The sequence below is a fragment of the Canis lupus genome, chromosome 27 (assembly GCF_003254725.2).
Source record: "Canis lupus dingo isolate Sandy chromosome 27, ASM325472v2, whole genome shotgun sequence".
Lineage (NCBI taxonomy): Eukaryota > Metazoa > Chordata > Mammalia > Carnivora > Canidae > Canis > Canis lupus.
In genome coordinates, this window is record NC_064269.1 from 4,623,305 (window position 1) to 4,647,270 (window position 23,966).

A 23,966-nucleotide genomic window follows, 5' to 3' on the forward strand; every position below is an offset into this window, starting at 1 on the left:
ACTGCCCCAACTCCGCTCTGGGAAAAACGCGATTTATTGAGCAGACAGGTGGTAGACTTGAATGGAAGGCTTCAGATTGTTAACCGCGGAGTGAACAGAAGTAGGCAGAGGTGTCGGATTATCTTATCAAGGTCACAGCTGCAGCCGAGGTTGAGAAGAGCTGCCTCCCTGCCCCGACCTTGACCTCCTGGGGGGGCCGCCCTGGAGTCAGGCAGTGCCCCAGCCTGGGCCCAGCCAAAGCTGGGGTGGCTGTGCCCCCCTCCTGCAGCCCGGTCCAGGCAGCTCTGCCCTTCGCTGGTGAAACAGTGAATCCTCCAGGTCTTGGGCTGAGAGGAGCGGGCCTCCCGGACTTGGCAGGGAGTAGGCGAGGATTAACATGACGCTGCCAGAGCCACAGTGTGCCAGGTGCTGCCACATAGGAAGCTGAGAGCCCCTGCTGAACGTGGCTGGAGCCTGGCAGGCCCACAGGGCCTATTTGTAGCTAGGGCCCGGACTGCTGACCTGTGACATTCCCTGCCTGCCAACCCATCCTGGAACAAGGCCAGTTCAGAACACATTCCCTTCTCCCCTTTCCTGCTCTTCCCTCACCACAGCGGGTAGGGTGGGCTTTAATTTTTTTCTCCTTGAGTCTCCCAGCTCCTGAGGTGCTGATGTAGTCAATATCTCGTGAGAAAGCCTTCCAGTGACAAAGAAGAGCTGGCCTTGTAATGTCAGGGGCCATCAACATGCACCTGCTCCCCCTGCCCTGCTCACAGTTCCCCATCAGCCTCTGGGCCACTCTCTGGCCCCCTGGCCTCCTGCTGCAGGTGCTGGTTAGCTGCCCTGGCTGCTCTGGGGGCAGCTGAGAAATAGGCACAGGGCTTCAGGGAGGAAATGGGTGAAGCCCAGGATGTCCTTGGGCAGACAGAAGCAGGAGGGACCCAGCTGACACCTCCCCCAACCAGAGCTTCAGAGAAGAGCGGCAGGACACACACAGAGGTCATAGGGAGCCGAGTGATCCGAGCCTGCTCTGAAATGGTGTAGCTGTCAGCAGATTAGGGGCCTGATCTCCAAAGAGGGTGCTGGCCAGCAGGGCGAGGGAAGGCCTAGAAAGGTCAGGCATGGTGGGGAGGAGCTGGCAAGAACTAGGAAGTCCCTGGGGAGAATGACAAGTCCTAGGGCCAGAGATGCCAGCATGGCAGCAACTCTGGTGCCAGGGCAGCCTGGTGGGGGGGGTTCGGGGAGGGGGAGGAACAACCAGAGGTTTCTGAGGACACAGATGTTGCTAGGAGAAGCTAGGAGGGGGTTGAGAGCTTTGTATTTTGTTAACAAACACTGAAATCCATTGATGCGGTGTGGGGCCTGGCAGAGGTCAGAGCAGAGGGGTCCCTGAGGCCTGTGCAGCCCAGAAGCCCAGACCCCTCCCTTGGCAGCCCTTGCCTCATTCCTCTTGTGGCTGAGGTACTTCTTTAGCCATTTAACTGAGCTTGGGGATGGGACTCCTGGTCTGTGTGAGGCAGCAGTGGGTAGCTCTTGCCTCCCGACACCTCCACCCTCCCCGCCGCACACACACCCAGAGCACGCGGTACTGGGGCTTGACACTACCCATCCCAGAAGACAAAGAGAAAAGCCCACTTCCGGAGAGGGACAAGGCAACTCCATTTCTGGTGAGATGTGGTGGCAAGAGGCTAGAGGCTGCTTGATGGTTTGGGATCCCCCAGTAGGTAGTTGCACCCCACAGCCTCCTGTCCTCCATGAGAAGAAGCAGTTCCATTTAGGGTCCCAGAGATTCTGGGGGCCAGGTACCCCCAGCCTTGCTGGAGTAGAGAAGCTGCCTGGCCTGGGCCCCAGGCCTGCTCACAAATGTTCTGGATGATTCTGCAAGCAATGGATGAATTCACCCACAGGCTGGCTCTCATAGCATATCTTGTACACAGCCATGAACAGAGGAAACCTAGAAAGGGGAAGGAAAGACCCAGCTCAGCCTTCTAGTATACCCCGACACCCTCACCCCCACCCACTCCCCAGCCACCTCCTAACCCTCCACTCCCTACTTTCCCACATTTGAGCCCAGGCAGGTGCTGGCTCTGAATTTCTAATTGCTGAGAATCTGAACTCCCTAGTCCTGGGTTCAGGGTCAGGTTGTTTTTTAATTGCCCTCCTCCCTGTTCTATTAAACTTGCCTGCATGATTCCCTGGCATGATCTTTTTGTTCTAGATGAGCAAGTCACTTAACCACTCTAAAGCCTCAGTATCGGGGTGCCTGGGTGGCTCAGCAGTTGAGCGTCTGCCTTTGGCCCAGGGCGTGGTCCCGGAGTCCCAGGATCGAGTCCCACGTCGGGCTCCCTGCATGGAGCCTGCTTCTCCCTCTGCCTGTGTCTCTGCCTCTCTCTCTCTCTCTCCCTCTCTCTCTCTCTTTCTCTCTGTCTCTCATTAGTGAATGAATAAAATCTTTAAAAATAAATAAATAAAGCCTCAGTATCAACTGTAAATTGGGACCAATACAACAAAGCAATAAAGTGATTATGTATTAATGTAAAGGGCTCAATAAATGCATTTCCTTCCTCCCATCCCCTTGCACAGCCTGCTTCCTTTACCTGGAGGCTCTCCCCTGACCAGCCATGAGCTGATCTTCTGAGCCTGTTTCATACTCTCTTATTCTTGGATTCTTTCCAGACCAACAGAGCTCTGCTCTGACCACCCCCCCCCCCCCCGCTTTGTGCTCCCTGAAAAGGAGCACCTTGACACAGAGACTGTCCTCCTCACACCTCAGCACCCAGGACAGGATTCAGGGTACAGGGGGGTTGGCCTCCGGATAGCGGCTGAGAATGGGGTTGATGGAGAGAGAGGTGCGACAGTCAGTTGAGTTTATTTCAGCTGCCCCAGAGCTCCAGTCCCCAAAGCAGAGGACAGGAGGAAAAGGACCAAAAGTGAGGCTACGTGGAAGGGTCCAAGCGATGTGGTATGAAGAACACTGACCCGGAGGTGGTTCAAAGGCTATGAACTAGCTGGGGGACAGCGGACAGACCAGACTCTCCAAGCTCTAGTCTCCGTAAACATGAGGTGTGCCCCCCCACCCACCCCACAGGTCGAGGAGGATGAGAAGCTGAGGCAGCGAGCGCTTCCCCGGCGGGGCTGGGGCGGACACCTACTTGTCCACCATGCCCTTGTGCTTGAGGACTTGGTGCAGCTCCCGGGCTGTCAGGGGCCCCTGCAGCTTCTGGCCATTCAGCATCTCTTTCTCCAGCTGCTCAATGGACTGTGAAGAAAATAGGACGGGTAGACGGAAATGCGAGAGGAGGGTTGTCTGTGGGAGGTGGAGTCTGGGGTTCAGATGGGGGTGAGGCCTTAGGAGGGTGGAAGGGCTGGGAATGCTCACAAGTCTTACTGTTTGTGCTCAAGAGATGCCTCGAGCCACGTTCTTCTACCTTGAACCCATAGGGCCCGCCCTCCTTCTGCATTCTCCCAGGGTCCCACCTTTCCTGTGCGGGCGAAGGCCTCGGCCACCTTTCGGTTCCGCCCTCCGTAGCAGGTAGTGATGAGGTCAGCAACACCGCAGCTCTCCAGGAAGGTGTCACAGGACACAGGGCCGCTGCAGAAGAGCTTGGCAAAGGCGATCATCTCCATGAGCCCCAGTCGGATCACTGCTGCCTTGGTGTTGTCGCCAAAGCCCAGGCCGTCACAGAAGCCAGCCCCCACGGCCACTATATTCTTTGGAGAGTGGAGGTCACGGGTGAGGAAGGATCCCCTCCTGCAGGCCCCTCGGCACCTGCCTCCTGCTCCTTCCTTCAGCCGTGACACACCACTGGGTAAGTGAAGTCAGTGGGTGAGCTCCCCAGCTATTTCCACCTAGTGATTTTCCCATTTGCTGTACCCCACCTGGCCTGTGCTCCCTGGTTCCCCAACCCTGCCCCATATTCCATCCTGAAAACCAGTCTTCTGTCCCCGGGGCCCTCCCAGCCAGGACTATGCCATTCCATATCCCTGATGTTGTCTGCTCTATCCAAGATCCAGAGTTCTAGCCATCAGTCTGCCTGGCTGCCCTGGATGTCTTATCTCCCATTAGCCTGGGTGCCTCCCCAGGACATCTCTTCCCCCGGACCGCCCCCTGGAGGCAGGGATAGGGATGTCCCACAAGGAGCTGTAGGAAGAAAGGAAGAAGGAGGCCCAATGTCTGAGAGTAACTGGCAGGGTGGAATGACCCTGGCCTTACTGCGGCAATTCTTCGTCCCAGTGTGTGGGACTTGGTGGGGAAGGGGCCCAAGAGTGAGAGCCCGGAGCATACCCCATGGCTGCCTCTGCGCCCCTCTCACCTTTAAGGCCCCACAGATCTCCACCGTATCCACCTCTTTTACAACTGTGATGCGGAAATTGGGCGTCTGCATCAGCATTTTCAGAAGTTGTCCTTGGGTCTGGTCCTTGCAGCCTAAAGTGGGAAGGGGGCAAGGCTTTAAGAGGAGATTCTTGACTCTTCCCACACCTGCCCTAAGCAGGACCTGTACCCCTTTCCCTGGTTTGGGGGTGGTCCCAGTCCTCCCTCACCTCTGATGCTTGGGTCTCCTTCCTTTGCCTGATTAATGGGGAGAAGAGGGCGAACTGGGGGAGAGGGGAGAGTGGAGGGGGTGTAACAAGGTGCGCCGCGTGTGTAGGTGATGATAGGGCTCTCACCAATGGTTGTCTCACAGAACTTGTCATCAGCCACCTCGTTGGCAATGTTCGCCCCCATCAGCACACTCATGGGGATGCCAAGGTGCTCCCCAATCACTTCAGAGATGAGCTTCAGCCCCTTAGGGCCCTCGTCTATCCCCTGGGCACAGGATGGAGCTCAGGCCAGATGCCCTCTATGCCCAACTGAGGGCTTCCCCCCCCAGAAGTCCTGCCCCTTCCAAATTCACCATTCATCAGGGTCCCTCCCCAGAGGCTCTGCCCCATTCCAACCCATCCAGAGCTTGCTGTGAAGAGGGTAGATTGCAAGTGAAAACGAATCCATTAAAAGATTCGCCTTCCATATACCTTCAATCGATCTACCTCTCCAAGGCCATGTATCCCCTCCACATCCCTAAACAACCCCCCACCAAGTACCAAGTACCCCAAACCAACTTCCATCCCAGCCACTGCCCCAAACCGGCTTCCCTTTCACATTCCTCAAACTAGCCCACTTCTCATACCCCTCGGCATCCCTTGTATGCCTCCCAAATTCCTCAAGATGTTGGCCTCCAAACCAATCGCTTAACTACTCCCCCACACACCGCCCTCCCCAGTGGCCCCAGCACCTATTCTCAGCCTCCCTCAAGCAACTCCTCCTCTCTCTCTAAAAGACCCTTGGCCTGCTTCTGCCGTTTTCTGTTCTCCTCTCTTCCCCGACCCTGCCCCCACCCCCAGCAGTTAGCTGCACCCTCCCCATCCACATGGAGATATTTCTGGCACCTTAATAAGAGATACACCAATGGCATTTGCCTTCAGGTGGCCCTTGAGCTGACCACAAATCTTGCCGATGAACTGATGGGGCACCACAAAGATCAGGATGTCAGCATCCGTGGCAGCCTGGACCACGTCTGGGACAGCCACCTGTGGGGGTGACCAGTGCTCATGGGCCTCACAGCCTTCCCCCAGCCCCCGGGAGCCTGTGCAGGAGATCTAGGAGCTCAGGAGTGAGGCTGGTGGGGGAGAAGGAAGGGCAGCTGGGAGACTGAATCTGGGAGGGCTGGACTCGGAATGAAACACCATATTCCCTCCTGTCGCCATCGTGCCTCTTGCTCCAGCCGCCTGGGGCTCTTGAGGACTCCTGGGAGCCTCCTCTCAGTGCTCGCCTAGCCCTTGGCTGTGGGACAGCGAGGGAGGCCACAGGACGCCTGGGCTTGGCAGGAGGAAGAGGCCAGGTACGATTTCATCACCACCAGCAGCTTCGCAGGGCTCCCAGGCTGGGAAGGAGAGCCCTTCCTGCTGTCGTCCCTGCTCGTCCTCTCCAGGCTGGGAGCAAGCCACACGGTTTTGACCAGGGACCTTAAGTCCAAGGAGTAGCCTCCAAGTCAGTGAATAAGTAACAGGATTACAACCTGAGGCAGGTGCTTCCCAGACCCCCAGCCTTTGGTTGCCATGGAAACTAACTTCCTTGCCCTCTCCCCCTCTTTTCTGCCTGGGAGCCCCTCAGTGTATGGGGGTGCTGGGAGTTCAAGTTCTCCTCAGTCCCAGAAAGTGCCAGGAGAGCAGTCTGGGGGGTGTGCAGAGGGGGGCCCTGTGCCTAGAGCTGCCCTCCCAGGATGCTTCCCAAGTCCAAGTAGCGGCTGAAATAGCCCCCTCTCAGGAGGAAGCACCCTCCACTTCCCTCTCCCTTCCTTGCGGGGTTTTGGGGCTCACCACGTTGGGGGGCAGCTTGTGCCCTGGCAGGTATTTGACATTCTCGTGCTGCGTGTTGATGATCTCTGTCAGCTTTCTCCCCCCGACATCTTCCTCAAACACCCACATGGTCACCCGTGGGTCAAAGTGTGACAGCTGGGCTGCATTGCCACCCACAATCTTGGCAATAGCTGAGCCCCTGGTGGGAGGGGTAGGACAGAAAGTGGAAGAGTCAGGGCATGAGGGAGGAATGATGGTGGGGAGGAGGCACAGGGTGGCATTAAGGGATGGCCCAGCAGCCCACCAGATTTACTTGCCATCGTCCTTGTGACCCCCCACCGCCGTGAAAGTGTGGCCCCGTCCACCCTACACTTTGCAGCTGGAGAAGGGGCCCAGCCTTCTGATCTGCCCACCCACACCCCCCAACCCAAAGCAGCTTTTCAGGCAGGGAGCACTGGAGAGGCTCCGTTCCTGTGGCAAACAGGTGCAGCTGCCCAGGTGGGCAAGGACGCGAGAGGTCTGGGCACCATCTGCCCTGCCCCTGTGCCTAGCACAGAAGACAGCAGGGGTGGAACAGAAACTGGACGGCGTTTCCTACCCACCAAGCCTCTCTCCCTAGCCCCGTGTTCTTAGGGAAACCTCCCCTTGCCCCCACACTCCTTGACTGAGCCACTTACCAGTTGCCGGAGCCTATAATGCAGACTCGCTTGCCAGCCATGGTGCCACTTTTCTAACTGATTCAGCTCAGTGCTCCGCGCCCCAGCTCCTCTGCCGACTAGGAGCATATAACTCCGCCGCACGTGGGTGCAGCCAAGTCCCGCCCTCCAGGGGCGGGTGGGGAGGCGGGTGCCCTGGGAGACAGGGACTCTGGCAAAGCCAGGGAAAGGGGAGAAAAGGGTAGAGACAGGTGGGGAACAGGAATGGGCCAGGGGCCAGGCCCCTCTTCCGTTTGGGTTTGCCAGCTGATGGTGCTAGTGAGCTTCTTCCCCTGGCCCTAGCCCTCCCTCCCTGTAGTGGTCTCATTTTGAGATCTGCCAAGAAATAGCTCAGATGAGGAGCAAGTGACTGGCCCCCCCTTATTCCCTGCTGTCCCCCAGCACCAGAATAGATTGTTTTCAGTCCTATTAGCAGATACAGGAGTGCTTTCTTTTCCAAGGTAGGAATCACCCCACATAGCCTCCTAGGACCCCAAAATCTACTCTGCAGGTTTGTCCTCTAGCAGTGACAAAGACTACATGTCACTGGCCCTACACTAGCTCTACTGCCAGGCTGTGTGTGAGTGAGGTGGGTAGGTGTGTGCTCACCTTTAAAGATAAGACCACATAAGAAGGACGCCTGGGCGGCTCAGTGGTGGAGCGTCAGCCTTTGGCCCAGGGAGTGATCCCAGAGTCCTGGGGTTGCCCCTGTGGGGAGCCTGCCACTCTCTCCGTCTCTCATGAATAAATAATAAAATCTTAAAAAAAAAAAAAAAAAAGACCACATAAGAGGTAAGGGTCTGCTTTAGGGGTATCCTAGCCCAAGAGTAAGAAGAGACTCCAGGAGCCCAGAGACACAAGGTCATCATCTCAGGGACTCACCCTTGGGCCTCTCTCCTCACCTCCAAGGATCCTCACCTGATTGTCTTCTACGAAGAGAAGGTGGGAAAGGTCAGAATTAAAAGCTCTGATGCCAGTGGCTTACATTGCTCTTGCAGACTCTGGGCTTAAGGAAGAAAAGCACAGGAGAGGAAAGACAGTGACTAAAGGATTCCCTGTCCTTGAGGGGCTTTGAGCTTCCCTCAATCCTTTCTCCGGTTTCCCAGCTACCACACTAGGGGCTTCCTCAGGGTGGTGGCTGGTTTGCAAGCCCGAAAGGGAAAGGGAGGCAGGACCTGGGGCAGCTGTAACTTCTGCTGAGCTTTGTGGTCTCAGATCCTGTAACTGAGAGTAAGTGAGGGGTGTGATTTGGGACACAGAGATTGGAAAGAACACATCGAGCAGCCCCGGACTCCATATCACCCACAGCCATCTGTTTGACAAAGAAGAGCAGCAGCTCTGGTTTCTAGGCTGATCTGGAGTGGGGCAAATGCCCCTAAGGCTGCAGCTGTCTGTGCACCTTGGCCTAGAGGGCAGACACCACTGTCTGCTCACGTGCTGACCTCCTGGCTTGGCAGACTGCTGAGTGGGTGTTTCCAGCCCTCAGGGCCACTGCCTGCAGGCGACAGCCACGAGCACTAGGCCAGGGGGGAGTCTGTGTGCAACCGCTGAGCGAGGCTAAGTGGGTCTGAGGGCAGGACTGTGGAGAAGAGGTTTTTCTAAGTTCCAGGGACTGGCCCAGAGGAGCACATCGTATCCCCTCTCAGGGCCAAGGAGTTCCCACACGGGAACATACGTGAAGATGGTAGCTGATGGTTTCCCTGAGGAGTGAAACCGCACCTGCTACAAAGCCGGCCTCCCACAGATCGCTCATCATCGCACTGGCACGGAGACAAAAGGCACCAGTGCCAAGTGCCAGCTGGGAACACTGATTATGGGTGATGGAAGAGAAAGAATGCTTCTGTCCCTGGTGCACGTGGTGGGAACCCCAGAGAATGGAGGTTTATGCATAAAATAACCCCCTTGTGTTTGCCTAAATTCTCCCATCTCCCGTTTGGCCCTCAAAATCATTGTCAGTAGTATGGAGACAAAGAATTTGTGCATTTATATAGGAATAGAGTGTGCAGATTCAGAATGGGCTCGTCACAGGAAGTTATCTCTACCACTAGAGCTCTTTTCCCAAGAGCGAACTGTAGATTATTTGCTTGAAATTAATAATGGTTCATCAGCCATTCATTACACATGTAATTAGCCTGGGTGAAAACAGATGCCATTTCAATGTCCTTGACATCAATTTTTTCCACTCCAAGTTATCACCCCACACGTTCTTGTTTTCCCATCCTAAGTCAGATAAACCCCCAAGTTCCAAATTGGGAACAAGCTGCAACCTTGGCGGGTCTGACCGCGTGCAGGCAGTACTTGGGCGTTCCCATTCACGAAGACAAAGGATAATTTTTTTCACAATTTGGGAATGTGGCCGCACTCATCCTACATTCTAAACCCACTTCTTGGGTAGAACTAAGCTAGATAGTGGTGCCAAGGAGGCAAGTAGGAGCCACCAGGCGAGAGGCAAGCATATTATGATGGCGACTGCAGAATGTCCCGCTTGTGCTAAGGGGAGCTCAATCCTGAGCAGTCTTCCCAGCCCTGCCGAGGGGCCCCAGGCTGTACTTGGACAGCACAGCCCTCCCATGCTGCTCGGAAGAACTGAAATCTCACTAGGGCCCTAGAGTGGAGCCTTAAGGGAACAGCAGGCAGAGGCACACAGAGGTCCTCAGCTAGGACCTGGCTGGATAGGGGCCCAAGAGGACCTGCCCCCAAGGTGGCTCAGGATCAGCAAGCCTACGGCGCCTGCGCACACCACGGGGAGAAGATAAGATGGCAGTGGCACGGCCTTGGTAGTACCTCCCTACCTAGAGCCCGGGGCGGGACTCTCAGATCCACGGAGGAAGCCCAATGATCCCAACCAGTACCCAGCCTGCTCAGACCAGCCTGCTCAGCCAGCGGGCTGACAGAGCAAGCTCTGGAGAACCTGAGGTCCACAGCGCAGAAACCTCGTTTTCCACCGTATCCCTAGTGCCTAGTACCGCAGCTGGCACACAGCAGGTGCTCAGTCAATATTTGTTAAATAAAATGAACAAACACCATGAGTGTGGCTAATGGTATTGGAGAAAGAGCTCGGGGAAAAGCTCTCCCTCAGTAGGTAGGGGGACCCATCCTTCAGAAGATTCTTTTATTAAAACTGGGTGACATCGATAAGGGGACAGTACAAAAAAAATTTTGGTCCATGAAAAAAACATAATAATTCCGTTAATAAAAAGTTATCTTCAACAGGGACACTATGTAGGAGTGCTGAACTTCCTTCTCCTGGTTCCAGCCCCAAGGACAGAGGTTGTCCAGTGTCTGTGGGGAGAACCTCTTAAGGGAGGGATGGGACAATGGTCAGAAGGGGAAGATGGAGAGAAAATTCTGTCCCCGGTGTGGAACAGGCAGGGTTATGGGGCTGGAGGATGTGCTCGCAGGAGCCTGAGGAGGGGGTGGGGAAGCAGGGGCTTTGTCAGTTCTGTGGGTTTAGAGCCCAGGCTGAACGGAGTCCCCCTCTGTGCCCAGCTGTCTCCCACCCTGCTATGTTGAGTCTGCGAGCCTGGGGTATGCTAACTTGGGGTGATACAACCTGGAAGAAGAATCTGAGGCTCTCCTGGAAAGATGCAAAACCATCTCAGTTCCAAGGGGCCAAGATCACAAGGTCCTGCTGCTACCTGAGGGGTCTGAAGCTTTGAGGGCAGGGGCTGGGGAGTCACAATCCTGTGAGGCAGGGAGAGGGAAGAGTCACAAACCCAACTCAGAGCTATTCGCCAGCCCTAGGCGCTTTCACTCCTCAGTGCCCTAGAAGTCACCAGTGGGTGTCAACTGGGCAGACAAGGGACAGGAAGACAGGGATGGCCCAGGGCTTTTACCCGTTTGATTTCAGGCCTGTTTCTCCACGAAGGGGTGGGGGTGGGGGGGCAGGGTGGAGTGAATAAATGAGTCACACCTCCAAGCAACAGCAGGAAGGAATAGCCTCTGCTGGCAATGACAATACCCCAGGTTAGATCCCTGGGGCTCTGACAGGGAAAGGCAAGATTCCCCCACCCAAATGCCCTGCGTTAGGACAGATAGATAGCAGGGGAGCCTAAAAAGAGCAGCTACAGGGAGTGTGCTGGGAGGGAGCAACAGTTAAAGAACAAACTCCAATACTGATGTGGACCCCCTACGAGGGAGTAAGAGAAGCACTGAGACAGCAGGCCAATCCAGAGGGCTGCGGACTGACCTGGGGCTCAGTGGGGCCCAAGAACCGGGGTTCCTTTAGTGCTAGAGGGCAAGAAGTAAAGGGAGAGTGTGCTCCAAACCTGTGGAGGGAAGGAAGGAAATTGGATTCTGTTATCCAGAGAGCCAAGATCAACTAGCTTATAGAGTGCCCCCAGGCCTGAGTCTCAGAGAAGGGACTAAAGCTCCCAACTCCTGGGTCTCTGAAGGGCAGGATCAGTGTAGCTGGTCCCCTTGAAGACCACCTGGCCTTAGGCCCAATCCATTCAATGCACTGGTTACCACTACAGGTTCTCTCTCTAACGCTACCTAGAGGTCCTATGTAGACCAGGGGAGGGTAGAGGCACATGGGAACTTTGTGGGGCAAAGGGAAGCTGGGGGACAGGAAGGGATGGGGTGGGAGAAGAGGGTGACAGGTGTCTTATGAGACAGAAATGTGAGACCCTCTTCTTTCTGATGTTGTCCTTGAACCAACAGCATCCCCTGGGAGGCCCCAAGCAAGGCCAAGGCAGGTGCTATGAGGCAGGTAGCACAGGGCCCAAATAAGAATCGATGGAGCCAGCTCAGCACTGTGGGAGAGGCCCTATGTATTTCGGATTCCCAGGGCTTGCTCTAATTCTTGTCGTCTCTGCTGCACCTAGAGAGAAAACAGTGGAGGGAGCAGAAGATGAGACAAGCCAGAAGCTGGCACCTCATACTACTGACATCCATCAGGGGTTCAGATCCCTGCCTTTTTGTCTATTTCCCACACCCAGGCACCTACCTTGGAGTAGAAGTATCGGCACACGGCCTCCTGAGCCCAAGGCTGGAAGTAAAACTCAGCTCGGCGTTCTTCCTCTGGGTTACCCACCACATCGGTCATGGTCTGGGGGACAGGGAAGGGGGGAGAAAGAGGAGAAGGACTTGTTTCCCTCCTTCATACCTGTTATGGATGAATTGTATCCCCCCAAAAGACGACAAAATCCTAACCCCCCAGTACCTGTGAATGTGACCTTATTTGGAAATAGGGTCTCTGCAGATGATCAAGTTAAGATGAGGTCATTAGGGTGGGCCTAATCCAACAGGACTGGTGTCCTTATAAAAAGGGGGAACTTGGACACAGAGACAGACATGCACAGAGGGAAGATGATGTGAAGACACCTGGAGAACACCATCTGCAAACCAAGGAATGCCTGAGGCTATCGCAAGCTGGGAGAGGGGCCTGGAAACACATTCTCCCTCCCAACACCCTGACTTCAGACTTCCAGCCTCCAGATAAAAATAAATTTCTCTTGTTAAGGCACTCAGTTCGTGGTACTTTACTACGGCAGCCCTCGCAAACTACTAACACAACGACCAAAGTCACCCCCTGCTATTAATGAGTCATTGCTCTCTTCTGGGATCCTTTCTGGCACCCCTTGTCCTGTGTTCCTCTGCTCAGCCTCCGTAATTACAGTCACCACAGGACAGGAGAAAACTGAGGGCACGTTTCACTCTTTCGGTACTCACTCCCACCTCCTTGCCTGAGCTTATGGTGCTCTCCTCTCTGAGGATTACCGCAAATCCGAAATTTGCCATGGAGCGTTCCCCGGCTATTCCAGCCTCACCCATCTCCGTCTTTGAATTATGTCTTTGGTAGTGGTGAGTTCCGATAATGTCTTACATACTTTACAACTTTTTTTTTTTTTTTTTTTTTTGCTTTACAACTTTTTAAATTGTATCAGTCGGTTCCCTTCCCTCTAAAAGAAAATAACCTGGTCTGAAACAATCCTTTATTTTTTGCTAGTAACCTCCTTGCTATCAAAACTTTCCATTCTGTGCAAGTCCTCAGAATGCCTATTTACTAGAAGGGATGCTGCCCAGTTCATGAATCATTGAATAAAACCAATTAGATCTTCACATTTTAAATAAATAAATAAATGCATTAATCCTATGAGCCTAGTTTCTCCAAACAGAACGCAAGCTGCTTTGAAAGCAGAGATCCAGTTTTCCACTCTGCATCCCCTCCGATACGGTACACCAGTGACACCTCATAGTACGTACTAGATGAAGACTCGATGGTTCCACCTCCATTTCCCTACTTGGTTGTAAAACGGACCCGAGAACATGCTAAAGAAAATCTGGTCCTTCACCTCCCCTCTGGCTCTTCTACCAGATGCTACAAAAATAAAGCAGATGTGTGCCTCACTGATCTAAGTCCCTTCGCACCTTTCCTGGGTTCTTTACCTTGAGGTCCCGGCACTGGGACTGAAGCCAATCATTGATGAAACCCTGAGGGTCTCGGGCAAAGCTCAGCATGAACTCCCGCTGGGTCTTCAGCTGATTGATAGTTTCTATTGTCTCATGGATCTGAAAGGAAAAGAAGGAAGCTTAATAACATTTCAAACTGGGAAATGCGACCTTAAATGGCAGACGGGGGCAGCCCGAGTGGCTCAGCAGTTTAGCGCCACCTTCAGCTCAGGGCGTGATCCTGGAGTCCCGGGATGGAGTCCCACATCGGGCTCCCTGCACAGAGCCTGCTTCTCCCTCTGCCTATGTCTCTGCCTCTCTCTCTCTGTGTCTCTCATGAATAAATTAAATCTTTAAAAATAAAAATAAAATAAAAATAAAATAAATGGCAGATGGTGTCTGCATTTCCATGTGCCAGCCACTCCCAACCTAGGCCCAGAGTGCTGCCCAGAGCCTCAACTGCTCCAGCACACGGCATTCTTTCAGCAGCTGTGTGCACTGTGTCACACGCCCCATGGGAGGGAAGTTTTCCTTCTGATCCCTACAATGTCCACTACAGGTGAAGCCACATGGTGAATACTTAATCCACAGCACAAATAAGCACAAAAACATTCTGAGGTAGGAGCGGTGGTACAGGCAGCTGTCTCAAAAGCCATGGCCCAGGGGGGTTTGTCCCTGCCCTTCTCTCATCATCCATACTCTTCCTGGCAACTTCCTTCACTGGCACATCTTCCATTACCACTGATGGGTTCACGAGTCCTCAGTCTGCAGATCAGAGTCCACTTTCTAAACTCCAACCACTCTAGCTGCTTGATAATTCAAGACACATGAAACTCTGAAACAAAATTCACTACCTTTCCCCCAATATTCACTTCTGTTCTCCGGTTGCCAATCTGAATGAACACTACTATGCATCCAAGCGAAAACCGTGGGAGTCATAATGCCTTCTCCTCCCTCAAGCCACACTCCACTGACCCCATATGAAGAGTATCCAAATCTCTGCAGGTCCAAATCTTGACACCTCTGAGATCTGTCCACTTCTTTTCATCCTTATTGTCAGTACCCCAAGTTCAGGCCCTCCAAACCATGTCACAGGCGTTACTGCACTGACTCCTCAGTGGCCTTCCTGTCTCCAGATCTGCCTCTCTTACAACTTGCTCTCTGCCTTCCTGCCAGTGGTCATTCTAAATGCAAAGAGCATCGCTACCTCCAGTCTTTGGGACAAAGTATAAATAAACCAGTTTCCCTTCTAAAGCTTCTTTAGAATTAGACTCCTGCTTCCCTATCCAATTTCCTTCCCCCAAACTTCCCATTCCTAGCACCCTAAGATATATCTAGCACACTAGACAGCTTGTATTTCTTGAACATGCCAGGCTCACTCTCATTTTGGGACCTTTACCTACCCTGTTCCCTCTTTCTGAATGTCCTCTGCCTCCCACACCCCTAGGCACTATCCTTTCTCCCCTTTCATTAACTCTCACTTTGTCCTTCAAGATTTAGTTGGGGTATCAACTGATCCAGGAAAGCGTCCCTGTGCTCCTTTGTGTTCCTCAGAATGGTTTCTAGCTTTACCTTCATGGACAATGTCTATCGAGGAAAATAACAGTAGCAGCAGCAGTTACCATTTGTTTTCACTTGCCAAACACTGTGTCGTCTTTATGTACATTGTCTCATTTAATCCTCATGACAATCTTATTAAAAAAATGATACTGTCGGGCAGCCTGGGTGGCTCAGCGGTTTAGCGCCGCCTTCAGCCCAGGGCCTGATCCTAGAGACCCGGGATCAAGTCCCACGTCAGGCTCCCTGCATGGAGCCTGCTTCTCCCTCTGCCTGTGCCTCTCTCTCTCCTTTTCTGTGTCTCTCATGAATAAATAAAATCTTTAAAAAAAAAAATGATAGTGTCTATTTCATAGTTCAGAAACAGGCTCAAAGCTATTAAAAGCTATAGCAGAATCATAACAGCCAGCTCCAACTGGCACCAAGCACAGTGCCTGGCATAGATTAGGTGTTAATACATTCTGAATGAGTGCTAAGAATCAAAAGATAGCCTAGAAGCTGTGGCAGAGGGCTGGTGGCACCCAAGGTACCCAGGACTGGGGCCCCCTACCTTGTTGTCTAGAGTAGCAATCTCCTGCTGGCTGGCGGTAGATAGCAGGAAAGAATTCATCTGAGTCTTCAAAGTATCATCCACTTCCACATCGATGTCATAACAAGCAGTCTTTTTCTGATCATTTGGGTCAACACTGGGGAGGAAACCAAAGGGGACTAGTAAAGGGCTTGTCCCTTAAGACCAATTTACACAAGATCCAGAAGAAGGCCTGAGAATGAGGGTAAGAGGTTGAGAGCAAAAACACATAAGAGAACTTTTGCACATAACTGAAATTTCCCATACCTTCCTTGTGATGGTAGCTACATGGTGTCATGTTTGACAGTCTCAAACTATACTTCAAGAGTGTATGACCTATTGTATATAAACCCCAATAAAGCTGTTGTTTTTTTAAAAAAAAAAAATCAATGGTAAAAATTCAAATGGTACAAAAGATATTCAGTGAAAAGGAAGTTTCTCCCACCCCAAAAGAAACTACTACTGTAGTATCTTATATATCTTTCTCCCTATTAAACAAAATTGACCCTGAAAATAAATTCAAATAAAACACACACTACACAAAAGGCTTAACTTTAGCACAAGAATACAAGAGAGATCAGCTTCTAATGATCCAACATATAAATTGTAGGAGTTACTATTGGCTGAGTGACAGTTCAGGATATAAAGAAAGGAAAGCCTTTATCAGAATTAACATGGAGTAAGGGAAAGGCTGCAAAGAGACTACAGCCAAACCACCTGCTGCTCTGAGGAGGAGGAAAGGCATTCCCTCACCCCATATCTAGTGGGATGGAGTGTCCCAACTAAATCTTGAAGGACATCTTCTGAACAAAAAAGTGGGAAAGGATAATGGAATTGTTGAGCCTCAGGTTAGAATGTTTTACCAACCACAGAGGAGATGGTAGCCCATCCACAATGAGTTGGTAAATGTCTAGCAACCGATTCTCCAAAAGGGGAGGGAAAAAAAGCCAATTTGCAGCATTTGTGGATTTCTGTGGTTTAGATATTCCCAACCTGGTTGATTACAAGCTGCCAAAGTTGTTTTACTGATCAAGGAGCTGGGATGAAATGTGCAGTAACACATCCTAACACAAGTATCCCCTGCTTCTTTATTTATTTATTTTTCCCCCCTGCTTCTTTAAAGTTCACATTATGCTGCTTTGCTTTTCCGAAAGACTTACATTAGTTTTTCCAAGGATTTTCAGGTTTATGAGAACCCGCAAGAAGCAACACTAGCATTCAGGATTTGTGCTGCAGCAGTATCACAGAGGCAGTGCGCACCCCAAACAGCAAGTGGTGCCCCCAAGCTCCCTCTCTGGGAGATCTAGAGTCAGCATCTCAGCAGCAAGCCACCACAGCTTTGATTTGTGTCTGTGAGCATGTGGACTTTATTTCTGTTTATCTTGTGCAAAAGAGGTCATTTTGGGCGTCTGAGACATTAAAAAAATTTTCCATTTAAATTAATGGTAATCACTTTGCCTTTTTTTTTTTAAGTTTTTATTTATTTATTTGAGAGAGTGTGCGCGAGAGAGCACAGAGGGAGAGGGAGAAACTGACTCCTCGCTGAGCAGAGAGTGATGTGGGGCTTGATCCCAGGACCCTGAGATCATGACCTAAGCCGAAGGCAGACACTTAACTGAGAAACTCAGGCATTCCTGTTTTCTTGCTTTATGCCATTTCAGCTTAGAAAAGCTTTCACAAAAAAAATAAAAATAAAAAAAAAATAAGGAAAGCTTTCATAGGAACGCTCTACTTTTGGATAGCAGGGGAAATGGGCTAATATTTCCACTATACAAACACAACAGACATAAGAAACCTCAAAACCTGGGACGTCTGGGTGGTTCAGTGGTTGAGCGTCTGTCTTTGGCTCAGGGCATGATCCCGGAGTCCCGGGATTGAGTTCCACATCAGGCTCCCTGCATGGAGCCTGCTTCTCTCTCTGCCTGTGTCTCTGCCTCTCTCTGTGTGTCTCTCATGAATAAATAAATAAAATCTTAAAAAAAAAAAAAAGAAAAAGAAAAAGAAAAACAGAAACCTCAAAAATATAAATACCAGTAAGATCCAATAAAATAATCAAGAAGTAATGAGTTTTTTGGGTATAGGTTATCCTCTTTTTAACTAAACTATAGATTTGAATAATTTAAATAATTGCTATTTGACAACCTGCTTCCTGGAAATTTGACAACTGGATTGTCAAAGTTGGTACCAGCCCACTCCATCACACTGCTGCCTCTCCTATACATGCTCACCTGATGACATGATTAATGATGATGGGCTCTGGTGGCATAAGCAAGGCATGGAGCCGCTGAGGGATCTCTGAAAACTTCATACGTTGAGACTCAAAGATCTGTGTGAAAGAGGAAAGGTAGCTAAGAAGTTGGCATTTTGAGCACAACTAGAGCTCCACTGGACTCTGGCAAAAGAATGGGCCCTTTTCTTACCTGCTGGAGGTACTTGTCACAGATGACAAACTCCCGCTCATGAGGGTCCTGGAGCTTATGTGTCTTAATATATTGCCACAGTGCTTGGATGATCACTGGACGGGTCTGGGTGTGGATGCCCAGGAGCCGAGCCAGACGAGGGTCTAATTTAAACTGGGGAGGCTGCAGAGAACCAAAGAGTAGAGGGATGAAGCTAGGGAGCTAGGTCTATATGTATTTTGGGGTGCTTTAGCGTGGCCATGCATTCAAGCCATTCAACAAGCATTAACGTAGTGTTTTCTCTAGGGCCAAAAAACACTAGAAAAAACTCAGAGATGATTAAGACCCTTTCCTTCTTTTTGGGGAGTTTATCATATGGTGACAAACTACCCACAACTAGACATAAACCTTTAAATTATCAGGCAGGCTGCTGATGGGAGATGGCTGTGAAAGCAGCAGGGTCCCCAGACATCACCACAGAATACCTGGTAGTCTAGCATCAGGAGGACAGTACACCGTACATTCACATCTCCTGGCCGTTTCACCTGGAAGCCATCCGTCTCCTGGGTAGTGGCGGTCCTGTGCCACTACAGAGAGGAAGATGTCAGGGGGTGCTCTCCCAGAGGAAGAGCTGGGGTGGGAGGGAAGAGCGTCTGTAATGACTGAATATTCAACTTTGATTACTGAGGCTATTGGAAAAGAGCAATAGCATGAGACATTTCTAAACATCACATAAAGCTCTGGGAATACTGTCTGTACATAAACAGATTTAACCTTTGATTCTGTTTTGAATCACATTTAAATTAGCCTAAATGGATAACACATATGTGCACAGTAAAATAATGTGGCTATAGTTTCTTGAATACTTACTATGTTCAAGAGTATTCTAAGACATTTTGCTGGGATCATCTTATCTAATTCCCACAACATCCACATTAAGACACAATTAAACCTATTTTATAGGTGAGCAAGCTAATGCTTAGAAGAGTGGAGTAACTTGCCAAAGGTCAAACAACTACTAAGTGGTGGCACTAAGTGGTGGCGCTGTGACTTGTGAGCTCTGGCGTGTCTGATTCTAAGCCCAAGTTCTTAGCCACTATACTCTACTGCTATAAAATCAAATTAAATATATTTATAAATTTCTATCGATTCTATGACTTACTTCCCTTATTAGGTGGTAAAGACCTTCCCATGTCTCTTAGTAGTTGAGGTTAAGGGATTGCGGCTACACTGGCAAAGAAAGGAGCAGGTTAAGTTCACTCAGAGAGCTGGACTGTCTCATTCTGTTTTGACTGTACCCCAAAGAACACTGTGTAACCAGGCTTTACAACAAAGGATTTCTGATGATGTGGGATGTGAATCTACACAGAACAGGAACCAAAAGGAAGTCCCAGATCTATCTATAGAGGTAACTTCGTAAGGACCAGAAAGAAACCTATTAGTTAACGCCCCCACCCCCATTACAGCACCTGCTATCAGGAAGAAGTATGAGGAGGGTGTGGGTAACTACATCTCACCATTATTAATAAGTAAGATGCAGAGATGACCTGGAATGTATAAGAGGCCTCCATCAGAATTTCCCTTAGGGCAGCAACCAGGAAAATAACATTAAAAAGGTGGGGCAAGTCAGACTGCAAGAGCTCTTGGGTTCAAACAGTAGCAGAACTAAACACCTAGTGCCACCTGGAGGTCAACGTGCAAACTGCGACAATAGTACTGTATCCAGGGGAAACCCTTTATACCTCCCCCTCTCCCTAAGCATTAAAGTTTGGCTCCCAAGTCCACCATCCTCCAGTCATGGAGTCAAAGCCTACAGGATGGAACTACTCACTTCTACCAGATGGTTGTCTGGCCCATACAGGTCTTTGTCCAGTTCGATCACCAAGGACTTAAAAAAGGAAGAGAATTTCCTCTTTTGTTTGGTGGCATCATATTTGGACAAGGCTGACTAGAGGAGAGAGAGGAAAGGTCACATTAGAAAAGACCAGAAAGAATTTCTAAAGATAAAGTCTCATTAAAAAGGAACCCACAATAGCAATGGGGGAAAAAAAAAAACCCTCAAAAATGTCTGCAGAATCTCTCTCAGGAGATGGTAAGATAGGTGCCTGTGGGTATTAAACCAATCAAGGTAGCCAGAGAACCCTGAAGAAGCAGCCAATAACACGTACAGGGTCACTGACTTACCCACCTCATTTCCCTTAGGGAAATGAGGCAAGTTAAGCCAAACTGCTGCCTGTAACAAAGCGAGTCTGAACAGAGAAAAATCTGACTCTAGAGGGGAAATGAATCACAGGCAATAAGCAGCCAGAACAAAAACAGCTTTATTTGGATGGAATGACACCACCAGCAGATGGACTGGACCTATATAGAGAAGGAAGCTCTGACACAGAGCCCCAGTTCTCCTGCAAAAATGCATCCAAATTAGCTTGCTTATGAAAAGCTAAAAATAGAGAATGTAAGGGAATGAAAGGTGAACTTCTGGGGTAGGAAGTTTTGGGGGCTGCCACCTGTCAGCTGATGTTCCCCATGAAGCACAGAAAACTATCCCACTGCCACTGTGAGAAGTCTCCAACGAAAGTTGCGAAGGTGGAGATACTACAGTGGGAATCGAGGACCTCCAGGACTCAGAGAGAAAAGTAGGTCTTCCAGTGCTAAGTGCAAACTCACTTGATTTTAAAGAAACAAAACCCAAAAGCTGAATAACCTGCAGATGCTAAGTCCAATGGCCAGCACCATCAGGAGGAAGGTAAACAACAAATCAAGTCCTGGAACAATAAGGTTCTCGATATGATACCACAGCGAGGGCCAGGCTGTGGGAGCGAGACACAAAGAACCATTGTCTTTTAGTGCAGGGAACACAGTGATCCTCTCCCTGCTGTTCTCAACAGGAGCTGTGAGCACCAGTCAGGATTCCTGCCAACAAGACAACACCGCTTGCTCCCAGCAGCTCCCGCCCTAGACGGCAACCACAGTGGGCTTTGAACTCACATCCTCCAGGAGCCGTCCTTCTACCCGAAGCTCCCAGGAAGCCACCGTCCCTTCCCCATCCTCGGCATCTGACTTAGCCGGGTTGAAAGTGTTAGAAATGAAAATTCGCAGCTTCCGTTTTTGCTGAGGAAGGCAGAAACAGGATTGATGATGGGGCTTCAGTGGTTTGATACTGAAGACAAGAATCTCCCCCAAACCCGCAAATTACTCCTAACAGACTGGCTTACTATCTATCCAGTCCCTGGGGTGGGTGGACAGAGATTCCATCTAGAAGAATACTGGCCCGAGTGCAAGTACATACACTAGGATGCCAAACTGACAAGAGTCATGCAAGATGCCGGGTTCCCAAGGTGCCAGAACAGTTATGGCCACAACAGGGACAGGGCAGATTTCTGGTGCAAGAGACAGCAAGGGCCCCTCCCCCCTGGCTGTTGGATTCTAATGTAATTCTCAGTTCCTAGGTTCGTAGGCGGAAGGGAGACGTAATTTAAATGCCAAGGAGAGCTGTGCTGTGCCTTTGATTTCTCATCCTAAGCCTACTGAAGGTTCCCGAGTCCTCTCCTTTGGCTCTCTGCCTAGCACTCTCCTGCATTACCTTAATGGGACGTTTCAAGGCCTCCTGGATATCTAGCCGTTTCCTCATGATAGTCTGGTCCAGCTTCCTTTCAAAAGCCAAGAGATCCATATAGGCCTGGGATTCTGGTACCAGTTCACGAATCTTAGGAACAAAAAAAGGTATCACTGGGGTCTAGAGCTGACCGCTCCTATTTTCAAACGCAGCACCTCCTCAGGAAGACCCTGGACTCACCCTTTGAGGTAGAATTTTGTCAGCCATCTTCTTTTTCTTTGCACTGTTTGGAATAAATACTGTTATCAGGTTGGGATGGAACTAGCCAGAACATGAAGACAGACTGGTCAGCACCTCCATTTATAGGAAAATGAAGGGACTGCAAAGCGCCTCTCAAATCCAAGGCACTCTGCCCACGCCCACCCCCACCCCCTACCCATGCATTCTGAAGCATTCTGAAGAATGAGCACCCATCTGCTGACGCAGCATCACCACCTCTGGGTTCAGGCTCTCCCATCACCTGTGTCCTCAAGGGCTGGCTTCCCCCCTCCTTCCTTCCCTCCCTCCCTCACTCCCTCGCCCCAGGGTCAGCTTACTTGTGGTTTCGATTTTGGACCGCCTGCTGCTGGACCTGCTGTATCTGCTGAGGTGCAGGTCTCTTGCGGGACTGGTCCATCCCTGACTGGGCCAGGCCAGGTCGGACTGAAGGGTTCCCCCCATAGCCAGGGGGTCCCATGGAAGGTCCCTGAGGTGTCATTCGGCTGCCTGGCAGCATGCCTGGTCTCTACGGAGAGGAGAGGACCCAGAGATGTCATGGCTTCCCCACTAACCCCACCGACAAGTGGGAGGTGCCGGAGTCCGCTGAATGAACGAGGCTGGGGGCGGCGGGGGGGGGGGGGGGGCGCCCCTCTGTCTCTGAAACCCGAACAACTGGAGCTTCCTGTCCTCCAGGGGCTACAGCCCCAAGGCTAAGCGAGAGCCCGACGACACCCAAACGCTCCCCAGCCTCTCTGGTATCCGACACTCGGGGTCCTCCCCGAGTCCCACTTCTGCTCGGCTGGTACCGCCAGCTCTCCTCCCCGCGGAAGCCGGCCTCCGTTTGCTAGCTACACCCGCGCTCCCCCGGGCACCGGAGCTGCCCGGCGCTCTGCCCCCTCCAGTTCTCACGTGCCCCCGCTCGCCCCGCTTCATCCGCGCGGTGTCCGCACCCCGACTCCCCAGCGGGAACAATGCTCCCGGGGGCAGGTGGGGATGCTAACCGCCTCCCCTCACCCCGACTCCGGGCCCGAAGCCCTCCCGCCGGAGGCCCTCCCACTTCTCCGCCACCCCTGTCACTCCCAGGCCCCCGCTCGGCCCCGCCCCCGGCCCGCGCGCCCCTCCTCCTGCCCCGCTCACCGGATAGGCCGCTCCGGGCATCGGGGAGCGGTACAGCCCTTGACCCGGCGCCGGGCCCATCCGCACGGGAGGCCCCGGAGTCCCGCCCGGACCCAGGGCAGCGGCCGCGCCCGCCCCTCCGGAGGCTCCGGCGCCGCCGCTCGGAGCCACAGACTGGAAGCCCGCCCGGGCCGCCATCTTCCCCGGAGCCGCTGCTGCAGCTGCACAAAGAACCGGAACCGGAACTCCCCCCGCCCCCCGCGCGCCCCCCGCGCGCCCGCCTGTCCGCCCGGCCGGCCGGCCGGCGCGGGAGGCTCGGGGCAGCGAGACTGCGGGCTAGAGGGGGGGTGGCCAGCGGAAAAGGCGTGCTGACCACTCCCTCCCGTCTTCGCGGTCCGGGAGCGGAGGCCATCGAGAAGAACTGCGGGATAGAGAGGCCGCGTGAGCGGGCGCCCCCAGGCCGACGGGAGGACGCCGAGGCCCCGGGCTTTGAGGACCGCGTCGGGATGGGGGACCTGCGCGTGCAGGCTCAGGAGGTCTAACTTTCCAAAGCGCTTTGTCTTTTCGTTTCCTTCCTACTGCCGTAAGCCTGGGGAGCCGAAGAGGAGAATGCACCGCTTATTCCATTTTACAAACCGGAAAGCCGACCTTAGTGAGTGAGTTGGCAAAGACCAACCAGCAAGTTAGCAGGAACGCCAGAGCTCAGAGCCCAGGTCTTCTGGCTCACGGCCCAGGGCTCATTCTGCAGACACAATGCCTCCGTAGCTACCTCACACCAGAATTTGAACCCAACTCTCTCCCTGACCTTAAAAAACCCAACCTGCTTCCGGATTTTAGTTTGGATTTTAACCCTGCCCCCTCCCCCGAAGAATCCTTTGTGCCAGGACTTCTCTTTAGGACTTCTCTTGCCTTTGACCTCTCTCCCCCTTTCCCTGCCCAGTAGTGGAAACCATTTCCTACTGCGATGGTCAGTCGGGCCCCATCCCAGGAGGACCAGGGAGGGTCTCCTTGCTTGAGCCTCCTGACTTCTCCACGATTCTTTGGCCCCAAGCTAAGCTCAGCTGGAGGCACTTCGTGGGAGACCTAAATACTCTCGAAGAGAAGAACGA

The 23,966-nt window shown here is 52.1% G+C and overlaps 2 protein-coding genes and 1 long non-coding RNA gene across 11 annotated transcripts; 1 reads left to right on the forward strand and 2 right to left on the reverse strand.

Moving 5' to 3' along the window:
- Positions 1-16: 16 nt before the first annotated feature.
- On the reverse strand, positions 17-7,763 carry GPD1 (glycerol-3-phosphate dehydrogenase 1). 3 transcript variants are annotated; one of them, XM_025477593.3, is made up of 10 exons: positions 7,620-7,743; positions 6,993-7,182; positions 6,337-6,514; positions 5,407-5,547; positions 4,648-4,786; positions 4,293-4,405; positions 3,457-3,690; positions 3,132-3,238; positions 2,720-2,801; positions 1,825-1,933 (listed from the first exon to the last, which is right to left on the reverse strand). In XM_025477593.3, the coding sequence occupies exons 2-9, from the start codon at positions 7,031-7,033 to the stop codon at positions 2,768-2,770; spliced, it is 987 nt and encodes a 328-aa protein (XP_025333378.1). In that variant the 5' UTR covers positions 7,034-7,182; positions 7,620-7,743; the 3' UTR covers positions 1,825-1,933; positions 2,720-2,767. The 3 variants fall into 3 exon arrangements, with proteins under 3 accessions (XP_025333376.1, XP_048958678.1, XP_025333378.1); XM_025477591.3 differs by lacking the exon at positions 2,720-2,801 and having other exon boundaries at positions 17-1,933; positions 7,620-7,763; XM_049102721.1 differs by lacking the exons at positions 2,720-2,801; positions 5,407-5,547 and having other exon boundaries at positions 17-1,933; positions 7,620-7,749.
- On the forward strand, positions 3,649-12,477 carry LOC118352518 (uncharacterized). The gene is made up of 2 exons (XR_004809731.2): positions 3,649-3,788; positions 11,837-12,477. It is a non-coding gene; the product is annotated as an uncharacterized LOC118352518 (long non-coding RNA).
- On the reverse strand, positions 10,109-23,081 carry SMARCD1 (SWI/SNF related, matrix associated, actin dependent regulator of chromatin, subfamily d, member 1). Of its 7 annotated transcripts, XR_003147501.3 has the most exons (15): positions 22,879-23,081; positions 22,080-22,267; positions 21,724-21,766; positions 21,511-21,633; positions 20,916-21,038; positions 19,759-19,875; positions 18,413-18,514; positions 17,949-18,110; positions 17,757-17,854; positions 15,511-15,646; positions 13,401-13,523; positions 11,959-12,060; positions 11,639-11,832; positions 11,200-11,278; positions 10,109-10,694 (listed from the first exon to the last, which is right to left on the reverse strand). XR_003147501.3 is itself a non-coding variant. In XM_025477589.3 (13 exons), the coding sequence occupies exons 1-13, from the start codon at positions 23,053-23,055 to the stop codon at positions 11,779-11,781; spliced, it is 1,548 nt and encodes a 515-aa protein (XP_025333374.1). In that variant the 5' UTR covers positions 23,056-23,081; the 3' UTR covers positions 10,109-11,778. The 7 variants fall into 7 exon arrangements, 4 of the variants coding, with proteins under 4 accessions (XP_025333374.1, XP_035563066.1, XP_025333375.1 ...); XR_003147500.3 differs by having other exon boundaries at positions 10,109-11,278; XR_003147499.3 differs by having other exon boundaries at positions 11,200-11,832.
- Between the last annotated feature and the right edge of the window lie 885 nt (positions 23,082-23,966).